This window comes from Spea bombifrons, chromosome 4 (assembly GCF_027358695.1).
Source record: "Spea bombifrons isolate aSpeBom1 chromosome 4, aSpeBom1.2.pri, whole genome shotgun sequence".
Classification (NCBI taxonomy): Eukaryota; Metazoa; Chordata; class Amphibia; order Anura; family Pelobatidae; genus Spea; species Spea bombifrons.
The window spans coordinates 20,497,265-20,511,849 of record NC_071090.1 but is presented as its reverse complement, the minus strand read 5'-3'; the positions used below and the strand labels follow the sequence as shown (position 1 = coordinate 20,511,849).

Here is a 14,585-nt window from a genome sequence, read left to right as displayed (position 1 = left end):
TCATATATATTTTTGGCTTATTTATATTTTCTGTTAGGAAATCTGGTCATTTGACAATTTTTTTATTTAAAGAAATTCTTAAAACTTTATGCTGTGTGATTAAATCTTCAGACAGATAAAATGATAGCTATGTCGAACAACACCTTAAAATGTAAAACAAAACAAAAAAAGTAGGACCCAATGCATTCCCTTGTGGACTATGCTTTGGAACGTTGTAAGAAACACTGCCATCAATCCAACTCCTGTATTACGGAATTTAGTGATGTATTTAGGTTCTTACCTGCTGAGATACAGTCGGTGCAGCGGCAGCCCTCTGCAGTAGGTATATTGGTGGCTACTGGTGTTTCTGGGCAATGGGATGCGATATTGCTGCATTTAGAAGGATGCATGGCACGGGAAGCTATAAGAACTAAGCTCCAACCTAGTGTAAATGGTCCAGTTGGGGAGATTCTAATTTTTTTGGGAACAAGCCTTTAGACTGCAGACCATCGGTTATCCAGATTGCCCAAAACGATGATCTGCCTCTGGTGTTGCAGCAAAGGTGCTGTTACCCCCTAGACCTAGTCAGCTTAGTATATGCAGTTGAACGTATTATAATTAATTACAGGGAATCTACCTCTGTTTGCTATGTACTAGTCAATGAGTCTTCAAACTCGGGCCATGCAGAATATTTCACTCTCTACAAGAGCATGTAACACCGTAATTGATGTTACAAGTCGGCTATAAACAACAACCAGATGCCTCTGATTATTGTCTTTTAAATTTATTTTAAGGGCTACTATATTAATGGCTAACCTTGTTAATCTTGCCCTGTATGTGCAGCAGCTGGTCCATGAGTGTAAGTGATATTACCACATTGGGTGCCGGTAACACTAATGTAGTCTACCATTCTCTCTCTATTGTGCACAATAAAAGGGTTTTTACTATAATTCACAAATATTAGTCACTTCAGCCCTAATGTATTTTTTAAAATGTGGCTAAAATTCACACTGAAGAAAAATTGATCACATTTTTGTGAGATATAAATCCTCTGGTGATTATCTCTTACAAGGCTCTTTTAATACGTCAGCCTAGCATGACACATCGGATAAAACTGGAGTAGCAATTGATTTGGAGAGACAGAATGCAAACAAATCAGGCTATTAAAATCTATGTTTTTTATTTCTAAACTTGACAGATTACACACATTTAAATACAATATAATTCTGTATGAAGGTGCAACAACTAGCACAATATTTTAAACTAAAATCTAAAATAAAAGAAAATATATCAGATTGCAGTATCAATATAAAACCAAATTAAATCAGAATGTCCAATCATATATATTTAATTTTTTTTTTTTCCTATAATCTCTTGGCAAATGTAGGTAATCCATAAGAACGTCTGTGCTAAATGCACAAATAAAACAAAAAAGCTACAAAATAGGTGACTAAGTAGCATGGTTTGTAGTTTGTTATACATAGAACAACCGTATTTTACAGCATTGTTTCTCAGAGGATTTTTTGCTGTGGCTACCAACTTCCCCGGGCCGGTTTCTTGGAGCTCTCCCTCTCTTCGGGATTGTGCAGGGTGGGCTACTCTGCAAGAAGGCAGGATTAGATGTGTGTGCAGTTGGGCTTAGTATAAAGCTTGTGGTGGAAGGAACCCGAGTGGGGAGCAGGAGAAAGTGAGCGGTTAGTGGACATGGCCGCACACAACCACCTTGCCAAGAGATTAATGAAACTGCTCCAGAGACCTGGGGAAGCAGGGCTTCCCATAGAAGCTCTGGGCCGAACCTGGAGAGTTCCTAGATAACCCAAAGTGATGGTTGAAATATGTGCAAAGATAACCAGGTCTGCATGTTATTCCTTCACTACCATCAAGGTAGTGATCTCCCACAGTATACTTTGTGAATAAGGCGGTTTTCTGGATTTAATAGCTCACAATCTACATAATTATTGTTTTAATAATAATTAAATACATTTAGTACATACTTCCTAGATGTACTAAATATGTCTTCAGTTTAAGAATTTTTCTTGGTAAAATTAATGAAAATTTTATTTCAAACAATCTATGAATAAAATATTTTATTTTTGGGATTTTTAGGATTACATTTATCTGGCATCTAGAGCTCATAAGTGCCCAATTTTAAGTGACTCATCTGGCAACCCTAACACTCTCACATCGCTCTTTAACCTTCTTTCTCCATAAAAGCTTTGCTTTACTCAGTGGCTACAGCCTTTCTCATTTAATCCATTTTACCGTAGAGACATATTTTGTTAACAGAATGTTTCACTTAATTTTCACTTTTTTTTTTTTTTTAACAAATCTCAAAATATTGTTCCACAAAAGTGATCCCAATATTTCCGCTCATCTCTACTTGAAGGGAAAAAATATAATCACAAATGATGGGTGTATTTTTGAATATATTTATGAATTATTCTTTTCTATTCTTTAACCATAGCTAGCATTCAGTATTATATTAAATATGAAACCATTCACCATTGATTTAAAATATAGGTCAACTGGTAGATATGTCCCTGTCTACCTGCTTAGCTCCTATTACTGGTATGAGATTTGGATTTAGTATTTCCACTCTACTACTGAACAAGCTGTTTTTTGTTTGTTGTTTTTTTAACCCCTTAAGGACAATGGGCGGTCCCTAAACCCATTGAAAACAATGCATTTTGAGCCCGTACATGTACGGGCTTTGTCATTAAGGGGTTAAATCTGTTCTTCTTTATACAAGTACAGGGCTTTGCGTTTTATTGGAAGGAAACACGTGCTTCCTTGTAGCTGTATTTCAAGATACTTGCATTTTCATTGTTATCCCCTTGCATTAAAATAATTTATAAGCTGATCTATATTTCATGTTAACGTGTTTGACTTTAAGGGGGAAAAATCAATGGTTGACTGCCAGATTTACTGTGTGTATGGTAATAAGGCTACTTATGTGTTTTTTTTCATTTGCAAAAACAGTATGAAATAATCTATTACGGGATATACAAAAGCCAGTGGAAATTTGTAAGTTCAAATCAGTGCACATGCTGAATTGGTCCCTGTCCAGCTCAGCCTTTGTTTTTGTGCTGTGAATCTATTGACAAAAGAAGCTCTCACTCCTACTACATGAGCATCCCTGGGAACTTCCGGGTGCCAGCTCCTCAGAGCCCTCCTTCTTCGGGTAGGCCGATGATGTCAGTGGGCGGGGAATATATCACGAGTGGGTGGGGCCACTAATGTCAATGGATAGGGCCAGTCACAATGTGGGCGGGGCTAACCCCAACCGCTTTATATTTATATGGCGACGGAAGGGGGTTCTGGCCATGGGTACGGAGTGGGGCAATTCATCCGGAGTCTCCAGGCAAAAAAACGGCTGTGTTACAGCTTGAGCTTTTATCTAAAAAGCAAAGGAAGACTTTTAAAAATGTGGTTAGGTTTAGTTAAAGGGGCATTTTAATGTTCCTGACACCACCATTAAAGCAGAATGCATATTAAAGTACTCTGTGAATACGCACACACACCCTTTGCCGGAGATCCTAGAATTATTAACACCTCTCTGTTGGTAATTTTATAGCTCAACTATAAAGCATGAACATTTTTTATCACTGATCTGAAGCACATTGGTGGAAAGTGGCTATTTGTGCTGATGGCAAGATAATATATTATTGTCTTTTTCATCTATTTTGATCTAGTACAAACCACCCATGAGTAAAAATGAAAGAAGACACATTTTCTGCAGGATTCAGATGATACAGGATTGAATGTTCTCTCACTAATAAATTCTCTTCGTTAATGGAGTCTGCTTGATACATAACTTGGAATGAGGGTAATTCATCACAATTTACAGTGGATAACAAGTGCAATTCTGAGAGTAGCTTCTGTGTTCTTCTATGTTAGCTCTAATGCACTTTGATGAATCACCTTGTATGTAGCAAGATGTGTAGGTTGGCACAGATAATGTCCTTGCACTTCGGTTGCCATTGCTCACCTGTTTTCATGAAACTGACGGATTTTGCAGAGCAATTCCTTGTGTACAAGAAGGCAAGTAGGTAAGATTGTGGAGGAATGTTTGAGGGTGTAATTAGACTAAATAAAAGCAGCTTTGATGCCTCTTCCGCCTGAATATATTTATTGGACTGCAGACTCTGATAATCCTTTTGCAAGTAACTGTCAATGTACCAAGGTTTGTCAAAGACATGTTTGTGTAGGATGTTCCTGGCATTAATATTGCCCACACAGTGCATATTATTATTATATAGAGGATATTATTATTGTTATAAGACATTGTTTTGGAGTTTCTTTGCTCCCCACCTTTTCACTTTCAGTTTTCTGAGAAATCACAAGAATCAAGTGAGTTTATTGCTCGTGTGTTTGAATGTCTACAAAAGAAACTGTAAATGAACTACTATAACTTTCTTGTATTCTTCTTCCTTTATGTATTGTCAGATCATCAGAAGCTAGAAAGAGAGGCTCGGATCTGCCGTCTTCTGAAGCACCCAAACATAGGTCAGTGTCTATAGCTTTGATTTGCTTCAATGAAAAGCGCTGGATTTGGTTAATCAGGGATGAACTTTCATGTAAGGCAACCTAGAAAAATGTAAATGGTTTTGTTTATTCTACAAAAGTCAAAAACATAATTGGTTTCTGGACCTGCAATGTCCGGAGGCCCCTTTCTTCTGGGTGTGGCCATGATCAGGGGGTGGGGCCTAGCCATGCAAATGAACAAAGCTAGCCGATTTTTTCAAATAAAATCCAGAAAAAGTCAATCTTTCATCCTATTATATATATTATATTATATAATACACATATTGTATTATTAAGTACATTACATGATATGATCAAAATAATGGTATCTGAAGAAAGAAAAAACACAAAAATATTAAAACAGCCATTGTCACGAAGGGTGCAAAAAAAGCAGCTGTTTCTTTAAGGGATTAAATCTTCATAGTAAATAAAATAAATCACAGTAAGCTTTTATGGCCCAAGAGGAGCTTGAGTCCCAGAGGAATAGTGTCTAGCTATTCAAAGGTTCTTGATGTTAATTAAATTAATCTTTATTAAAGGAACTAGACTTTTTCTCTTTACATCACGTAGGTGTTTAAATGGTTGCAATATTGATTATTAAAATAATCATTATATTCAAGTACGCATGTGGCCACTGTGGGTACCTTCTATTTCTGATGTAGCGAAGGTTTTGGTGGTCTACCAACAATTCTCTCCATTTTTCATAGATGTGTATGTTCCACGCAGCTTTAGGAAAAGCCTGAAGTAAGGGGATATATGAATTACCTACTAACATAATGCTTATGGGTTTATTAGTCCATACCATTTTCTGGATTGTACTGTTCTACTCTTGGACCAAATCCATGTATTAAACTTGAGCCAATTCCAACTTTGGTATTTATTTGTTATATGTCCCCCCCTTTGCAGCTATAACAGCTTCCGCTCGTCTCAAAAAGCTTTCCACAGGGGTGTTTCTTTGTGAATTTCTGCCCATTTATCAAGTAGAGTATTTGTGAGGTCAGATACTGATGTTGAACGAGAAGGCCCAGCTCGCAATCTCTGTTCCAATTCATCCCAGAGGTGTTCGATGGGGTTGTACGGGCCAGTCAAGTTCTTCCACACCGGTCCCATCCAACCATGTCTTTATGGGCCTTGCTTTGTGCACTGGGGCACAGTCACGCTGGAATAGAAAAGTGCCTTCCCCAAACTGTTCCCACAAAGCAGAGCATTGTCCAAAATGTCTTGGAATGTGGAATTTTAATGCAATGTCATAAAAGTCCCCGTTGGGGTAATGGTCAGATGTCCCAATACTTTTTGTCCATGTAGTGTATGTTTAGGTATTGCAAAGTGTAATACCTATGATCAAACAAGAAGGAGCAGAAAGGCCTCAATACTACCCTAGGGCACATTGGATCTGATCATTTCTACCGTGATGTATCTGCAATCTGGCTAATTCTGATTTGCTCTCTTGAGCAAAATGTAAAACCTCTTTTATGTTTTTGATCCGTAGATATCACCTTGTTGCACTTAGTAAAACCTTTTTTTTTTTAAGATCGCTGTAATAAAAAAAAAAAAAACTTCAATGTTTCGTATGCAGAAACATAGTTATCGGCATTAACCCCTTCGATTCCAGTGCTATGGTTAGCTCTCTTCTCTGGAATGGAAATGGTTGAAGTCATAAGGAGACAATATAATTGTAATTGTTTTTGGAAAAAATGTCTGATAATCATTTCTACTTAATAGGAATACATCTTAAGCAAACACACCGAATACAATTTCCATGGCTCTCTAACAAACGAGCATTCGATGCACACATGCGCTGAGGTTATTGCAAGAGATTTATTAATGTTTCATACCATTTGTGAATGGCTTGTCAGGTTCAATCTGTCTCCATACAGCTCCATGCGAAGACCTCTGTTTATATGGGACAGCAGAACTGCCTCTTGCAGCAGGGTTTCCATGGCAACAAAATTCAGAGACTCACAGTAACACCAGGATCACCATTAAGCACATACATGCGCATGTAAACCTACTCGCAAACATACATAAATCACGGGACACTAGAGCGAGATCACCAGGATACAGTTTAAATAGGTCAGATTACTGGTATGCATCTGAATTATTGAGCCTAGCAATAGAAGTATGATAAGTGCATGGATGGCCTCGCTCATAATATCACACCCTCAAACGGTGGAAACAATGCTCCGAATAGGCTTCTTGATCCACAAATGCGCAAATTAATGCTAGTGCTAAATATATCTTCTTCTGCAAAAAATGATAGGTGATAGATAAATACATAGATAGAGATAGAGAGTTCCTTAATTAAAACATGGAATAAACATTTAAATTTTTAGAATATCCAGTAGTTTTATTTTGTATTTTTTTATCCACCAGTAATATTCTCTTTGAAGGCTACTTATGAAACCATTCAGGGGCGTAACTAGAAACCTCAGGGCCCCGGTGCGAGAATCCCCCCCACCCCCAACCCATCTATCCCTTTCTCACTATCTACCCTCTCCCTCCCTACCCCCTTCTCACGATCTCCCCTCTCCCTCCCTAACCCCCCTTCTCACGATCTCCCCTCTCCCTCCTTACCCCCTTCTCACAGTCTCCCCTCTCCCTCCCTACCCCCCCTTCTCACAGTCTCCCCTCTCCCTCCCTACCCCCCCTTCTCACAATATCCCCTCTCCCTCCCTAATCCCCTTCTCACAATATCCCCTCTCCCTCCCTAACCCCCTTCTTACAATCTACCCTCTCCCTCCCTACCCCCCCTTCTCACAATCTACCCCCCTTCTCACGATCTACCCACTCCCTCCCCACCCCCCCTTCTCACGATCTACCCGCTCCCTCCCTACCCCCCTTACCGTCAACTCCTGTGTTGGGAGCGTGAGGCATTTGTCTCGGGTGCCGGCGCTTCACTGCTGAGCGCCGGCATATGATGTCATATGCCGGCTCTCAGTGTGAAGCGCTGGCACCCGAGACAAACGCCTCACGCTCCCAACACTGCACTCTGGGCAGCGCTGAGGCAGCCGTTGGCGGTGGCGACGGCAGCAGCAGCGGAGGCAGCGGCAGCGGCGGGGAGATGAGGCATCCTCGATTTCTGTCAGTCAGGGGGGCCCAAGAGTTGCCGAGCGGTCGTTTTCAGCAACCGCTCGTCACCCCTTGGGCCCCCCTGACTGGCAGAACTCCAGGGCCCGGTCGCAGTCGCGACCCCTGCGATCCCGGTAGTTCCGCCACTGAAACCATTAATGTGGCATAGTTGCCAACAGTCTTGTATATTCTGAGAAGGGCCTAGAACCTGGGCTTATATGTCTACTGGACTTATGTTCGGTGCTAGTGAATATGATGGTGCTTTACAAATCACTACATAAGAATAATAATAGTAAATTGTGTAGGCTTCCATATTTCCATGCACAGTATCAGAAATGTAGGGCACGGGGTATGCCATGGATACCATATATTGGTCTATGTCACCACCAGCCAACGTAAAGTGGAAATTAATCTGACTACTATGAAGACGCTTTCTCAGATAGTGAGACCAACCCATAGGAAGCCCAGTGATTACAGGTGGACATCAAAGTTGACACCAAGATACTCTTTATTACCTTATGCCTAATGCTAACTAAAAAGTTTTTACAGGGCAGAAATTGGCATTTTTAGAACGTTTTAAATTTTAAACTTATGTCTATCATATATATTTTCCAGCTAGGGAACCTCTGAAAGTACTTAAGTATTGTCAGGTTTGATTTCTTATTGGGTCTAGGATCAGGAACATGATTAACAGGTTTGCCTTTGTTACAGACGATCGACTCAATGGTCTTTTATTTTTGGCCAGTTTATTTAAGAATTTTGGCTGCGTGATGATGGTTAGACAGTTTATGAAAACCTGAGCAGATAGTTCTACATATGTAGCACACCCTTTTAAAAAATGTACATTTTTATGCATTTAAATATATAAACCTGGAGGCATTTTGTGATAAACAATGCAAAATCATTCATAATCTTGGGTTTCTGCTGTGACAATGGCTTACTTTGCATATTGCAAGTCCCAGAGCATCTTCATATTCTTTCTTCCTATTTCCCACATACTAGCCTTCTATATCGCTGAAAATATTCAAAAATCTGTCATTTTATTTTTTTTACTGTTTGAATAATTACACTGAGATGACTCTAGAGAACAGAAGCGGAAGACTTTAGAGATGAACAAAGAAACACAGGAGACACCACAATTTGTAGAATAAGCAGTTGTTCTGGTTCTAGGCTCAAGGTCATTATTTCTGAACCATTTATTATTTCTGAATTATTTAAGAATTCTCTAATTAGACTTACAGAGATCCTAGGAGAAGTGCGTTTAACTGGTTATAAATGTTTCTTTTACAGAATCATATAGTGCCAACGAACTAACACAGCAGTAAACATTTTAGCAGAGTGTCTTTTTTTTAACATATCATTTATGGCACCATTAGGATTACATAGTATTTTCATAAGAGACTGTAAGCACAAATATTTTTTTTGGGGGGGGTGGTTAGGCATATAGCACATGGTAAGAAATTTTAAAGGACAGTAAAACGTCATGAAAGCAGGAGTTGGTTGGGAGATTGGTACAAGGAAAAATCTGATCTTTTTTTTTTTACAAAGATAGTAATATATATATATATATATATATATACATATATATGAATTATATGACAGTTTTTTGAACAATTTCATATGGTTGAGAAAACGGTAAATAATTAAGATGAAAATTCATCTTATTGCACTAGCAATCTAAAATGTTCTCCCTTCCAGATAAATGCACCTTGGATCTAGCGTGGGCATAATGTACAGCTGTTATAACACCTGCCTCTGCTTCCAACCCCCATATAAGTAGGTCAGAAGAGACTAATATCTCCCCATGGACCCGAGTTTAAATAGTTGAAGGCTTAGCTACCCTGTCAGTTTTAAAGACTGACAAACAGGCACCACCAACAAGTTTTGACAACTGCTCGGCAATGAAGGTTGGCGCTGATATTTACCTAGGCAGAGAGTGGGATGTTTGTCACTAAAACAAGAAAATTAGAACTTAAAACTGAGTTTTTATTATTCAACCAAAATAATATACTGTGTGTATATATATATATCATTATTATTATTATCTTTTATTTATATAGCGCCAACAGTTTACGCAGCGCTTATATATATATACAGTATATGTACATACACACACACACACATATATATATATATATATATATATATATATAGTTCATTATGAAGAAGGTCAGTATTTAGATTGCCTGTCCTTTAGTGTTAAAAATAATATTCTGGTATATACAAGGAAGAAGTCAGAGAAAACAAACTGTTCTCTTGAGAATTAGATATTTTCAAGGAAATAATAATAATCGTGCTTTTTCCCTCTATCGTTTTGCCATCTACACAGTGCTGAATATAGGATTTTCAGGCACATTAAGTCCCTGTCTCATGGAGGTTAACATCTAATTTTGAAGCCTAATGCACATAGAGGAAAAAAGCCACTTGAAAATGGTCGCACAAAGGAACTGATGCTGGGATACGACCCAAGTTTGCAAGGTTACACGCGAGAAGATTATTGCTGGCACAAAAACTAATAAAACATAAGCCTTATGCCAAACAAAGTGCAAATTCTCCTGGGAGCCATGAGATTATGTGCTGTATATAAACAGGATTCTAGCTAGAAGAGATCATACAATTAAACTGAAATATTATGTTGGGAATAAGTTCTTTGGCAATTTTTGTAAAAAGACGATGGGCGATATGTTGTGGACACATAATTTGTGCAATAATGTACAGTTTATTTAAATGGATATAAATAGATAAGCAGGTTAAGAATTGCATGTATTTTTTGATGCTGTATGATTTTTCTATGAGACATTGATACATACAGGTAAGAGGAGTAATGGATATGGATGAACAATGGCCCGGTAGCTCTGTAAGCGAAAGTGTGCAGATGCATAATGGCCTCTTCCAATGCATCTACCTAAATACCACCGATATGAATGTGGGCACTAGATACTATACCATCACTTCATAGAACACCTATGATGTTTGTGTCTATTCCAGTACATTATGTTTAGTTCATGTTTTCTAGTAGGGGTTTTGGTAGTTGCTGTGGGCAGATATCGTTATTACCTTTTGAATGAAGTTACCCCAGGGTAAAGATAAGCCCCTTCACATCCATGATGATGTTCCATGTATCATGAACTTCAAGTCACATTAAGTCCCTCATGACAACATGGACTGACATGTCTCTAAGTGGGCAGACTATGTATTTGTTCCATAACTGTCTGGGTCCTGGCGCAGAGGAGTGTCATGCAAATAATAGCACTGTCCCTCAGTCTGCTTTCTCCCTGTCTTTTTCCGATCATGAGATAGGGAAAGAGTGGGGCAGCTTTTACTTTAATATAGTTTTATTAGTTACAGGTTGATGGACAGTTGAGTGGGTGTTTGGTTAGAGGGCGTTTAAATTTAAAGTTAAAGAAATACCCAATGCAATATGTAACATTTGTCTTATGATACTCTTTGTTTCAGCTATCGTCTAGAAATAACTGTTACTTATAGCAAAGATGCTATATGGAAAAGTCAACTTTTGGCTCTGTGGCCTTAAGAATCTACTCCAATAACCTTTTGCTAGTGTACAGTGCAGCCCATTAATATTATTTGATAAATAGGAGCAAAGAATGCTGTGAAAAAGTATCTTTATTGTTTAATCCTTTGATTTTTTTCTTAACAAAATATACAAAATACTCTGCTGTCATAGATATTCAAACAATTGCTAGCACAACACAGATTTACCCAAAAATAAATTGTGAAGTATATATACGGCACATATTGCTTTGTGCTACCTCACTTTGCCACGATAATAGCTCTGAGTCCTCTCCTATAATGCCTGATGAGGTTGGAGAATACATGGCAAGGAAACTCAGACTTTTCCTCCATACAGAATATCTCCAGATCCTTAAAATTTTAAGGTTGATGCTGGTGGACTCTCCTCTTCACCCCATGGGTTTTCTATGGGGTTCAAGTCAGGGGACTGGGATTGTCATGGTGAGACCTTGATTTTGTGGTCAGTAAACCATTTTTGTGTTGATTTTGATGTATGTTTTGGATCATTGTTCTGCTAGAAGATAGAAACCATTGCCCATTTTAAGTTTACTGACAGAGCCAGTCAGGTGTTTGTTTAATATCTGTTCATATTTGTTAGAATCCATGATGCCATGTATCTTAACAAAAACATTAATGAGCCACCACCATGTGTGTATCTCTCTGTCTGCACCAAACCCACCTCTGGTGTTTATTGTCAAAATGCTCTATTTTGGTTTTATCTGTCCATAGAATGCGATCCTATTTGAAGTTCCAGTAGTCTCTGGCAAAGTGAAGATAGTTAAATTTGTTTTGTGATGTTAAAGGAGAGGCTTTTTTTCTACATTGTAGTGATGCGGGATTGTAGTTTTGGAGTCTTTCTGACCCCAAAACACAACTAGCTTCTCCAGCTGTGATCCTTGGAGATTTTTTGGACACTGTGACCATCCTCTTTATAGTGCACAGAGACAATATAGACACCCATCTTCTTCCAGGTTCATTCATAACATTTCCAATTGACTGGAACGTCTTAATTATTGCAAGGATGGTGGAATGGGATTTTTCAGCTTTTGGTATTTTCTTTTAGCCATTCCCTATTTTGTGAAGCTCAACAGCCTTCACCAAGGTGTACTAAAAAGTGTTCTTTGCTCATATTTGCCAAGGGTGTCAAGATTGGTGGGGGGCACTGTAAGTATAGTGTACCAGATCACATTTATTTAATGATTACTATATTAAGTGTTAAAATAACAAACATTACAAACATGACAAGCATTATATCAGTTACCTGGAAAGTGTTGTTGTAAGCATCTATATATATTATAAACCTAAACCAACTCATGATAGAGCCTGTGCTTCCTTACATCAACTTAATGCAACGGTGCCACCTAGCAGCCAAGCTGAAGATTTGTATGGTCAGTTCTTACTAAAAGAACTAAATGTATATAACATGAGCAGAAGATGTGTTTCTTTTTTAGATGCAATAGCAATGAGGTGGCATTTAGGTTAAAAGAGTATATGGTCCCCATTTTTGACCAATTAAATATCTATTTTGCCTAATCTGAGTGTTAGGGTAGCCCTCAAGGTTTACATGGTGGTTTCCTTTAGGAAAGACATCATATAACACCATTCCCCTTCATGTAGATAAAAAACAGTGAGCATTAAGCAGTTTGCACTTGCTTAAGGTTGGTGGTTCTGATAAATATTCTTCATCTTCATAATCTAATGTAGAAGGCCAAAAAACTTTCGGAAGCATAACTTAGTGTGCAACCTTACTAAACTAATTATGGAATTCTTGTTACTTATGATCTTGGTTGTTATACTGTGCCTTATTTTTGTTATTATTTTTCTTTTTCAACCTTTGCATTAAAATTGCATAATTGCAACCCCCCCCACCCAAAAACTCAATATAATTTATTCAAAAAGCAACTTTTACCTATATATACCGATATATATATATATATATATATATATATATATATATATATATATATATCGGAATTATATGCATTACTGTACTTCCAATGATGATACTCTATCTAGCAGGTGTTTATAACTACCGGTAATCAGAAATGCAACCTGCTGATGTCATCTGCCATTACATTTATTCACATTGCTACCTATGTAAAGAGGCCTGGAGCTTTTTGTCTAATTCTCAGTTAAGGTGCTACTTTTTCCAGTCCCACCATGAGAGTTCTTACATTGATTACAGACCTTGATACATCTTTCACAGAGCCTTCATTAATGAACAACCCACACATTACAATAACTTGCTCTCAAACGACTGAAATTAATGTTGCTGATGGAAATATTGCTGTAGTTAATATTCCCCCCACTTTAATCCTAGGCAAGTGATTATGCTGCTTTAAATGTGAGATTGCAATAATAACTTATTTCAATTTATTTTTTGATTTGCTTCGTGCAAATTCTTTTCCATAACAGATCACTTTGTGCTGTTGAAATAAATTAAATGTGTTCTGGCTCATGGGTTCAGCAAATGCATGGACTCTGTATTAAGCAAAATCGTGTATCTGGGCACAAAGGCTGTAGATGTGCTCACCCAGACTAATAGGGATCATGCGGGCGAAACTCATTTTGTAAATAGATCCATAAGAGAGACTTATAAAATTAGAGGGTACTCAGTTTCCCCAAAAGTGTTATTACAATCTTATTTGATTCACTTGATTATTTACAAAACTAGATATATTTAGGTTATGATATATAATCAACATATTTACCAACATAGAAACATACCTTTAATCACACATTTTACACAAGAACAGACTTACAATTCTGTATGTTTATTGGTGGTTTGAGGGGCCAGATCTAGAGCAGATAGACTGTATATATATATATATATATATATATATATATATATATATATATATATATATATATAATGCTAGCTGTTCTTTAGCAAAGTGCAAACTTCAAACTGTGTAATAATTTCTCCTATAAGAATGCATTCAGCTGATTGCAAGCATTAGTACCTGGAGATTGCTCTTCAAATAGATGGTATGCAGGGTTTCATAGAATGGTAAGGACTGTATTTAGATTAATTTTTTCCAATGAACGCAGCATCTAAAATTGTAAAATTGAACAGGGTTATTTTAAGCTGTTTAGTATTAAAAGTAAAGCTAACATGGTCATGTAACTGGTGGAGAAAAGCATAGTATAAATAATATAATATATATATATATATATATATATATATATATATTCAGATTCTTAAATAATCTTGATATACTTAAATATGGGCATTACATAAGTCTAAGGCATTCAAAATAATCTCAACTTCAACTGATCCACATACTTTGGGTAAGGGTCGACCAAAGAAGTTGAGTGCACATGCTCAGCGTCATATCCAGAGGTTGTCTTTGGGAAATAGACATATGACTGCTGCCAGCATTGCTGCAGAGGTTAAACACTGCCGCACACTGCATCAAATTGGTCTGCATGGCTGTTGTCCCAGAAGGAAGCCTCTTCTAAAGATGATGCACAAGAAAGCC

The 14,585-nt window shown here is 37.6% G+C and overlaps 1 protein-coding gene across 2 annotated transcripts in view; it reads left to right on the top strand.

The window, feature by feature from the left end:
- Positions 1-14,585, top strand: part of CAMK2A (calcium/calmodulin dependent protein kinase II alpha) — a 57,909-nt gene that overhangs the window by 12,634 nt on the left and 30,690 nt on the right. For both annotated transcript variants that reach the window (XM_053461872.1, XM_053461871.1), the window contains exon 3: positions 4,426-4,485. In XM_053461872.1, the coding sequence (XP_053317847.1) occupies positions 4,426-4,485 (60 nt within the window). The remainder of the gene's footprint in view (positions 1-4,425; positions 4,486-14,585) is intronic.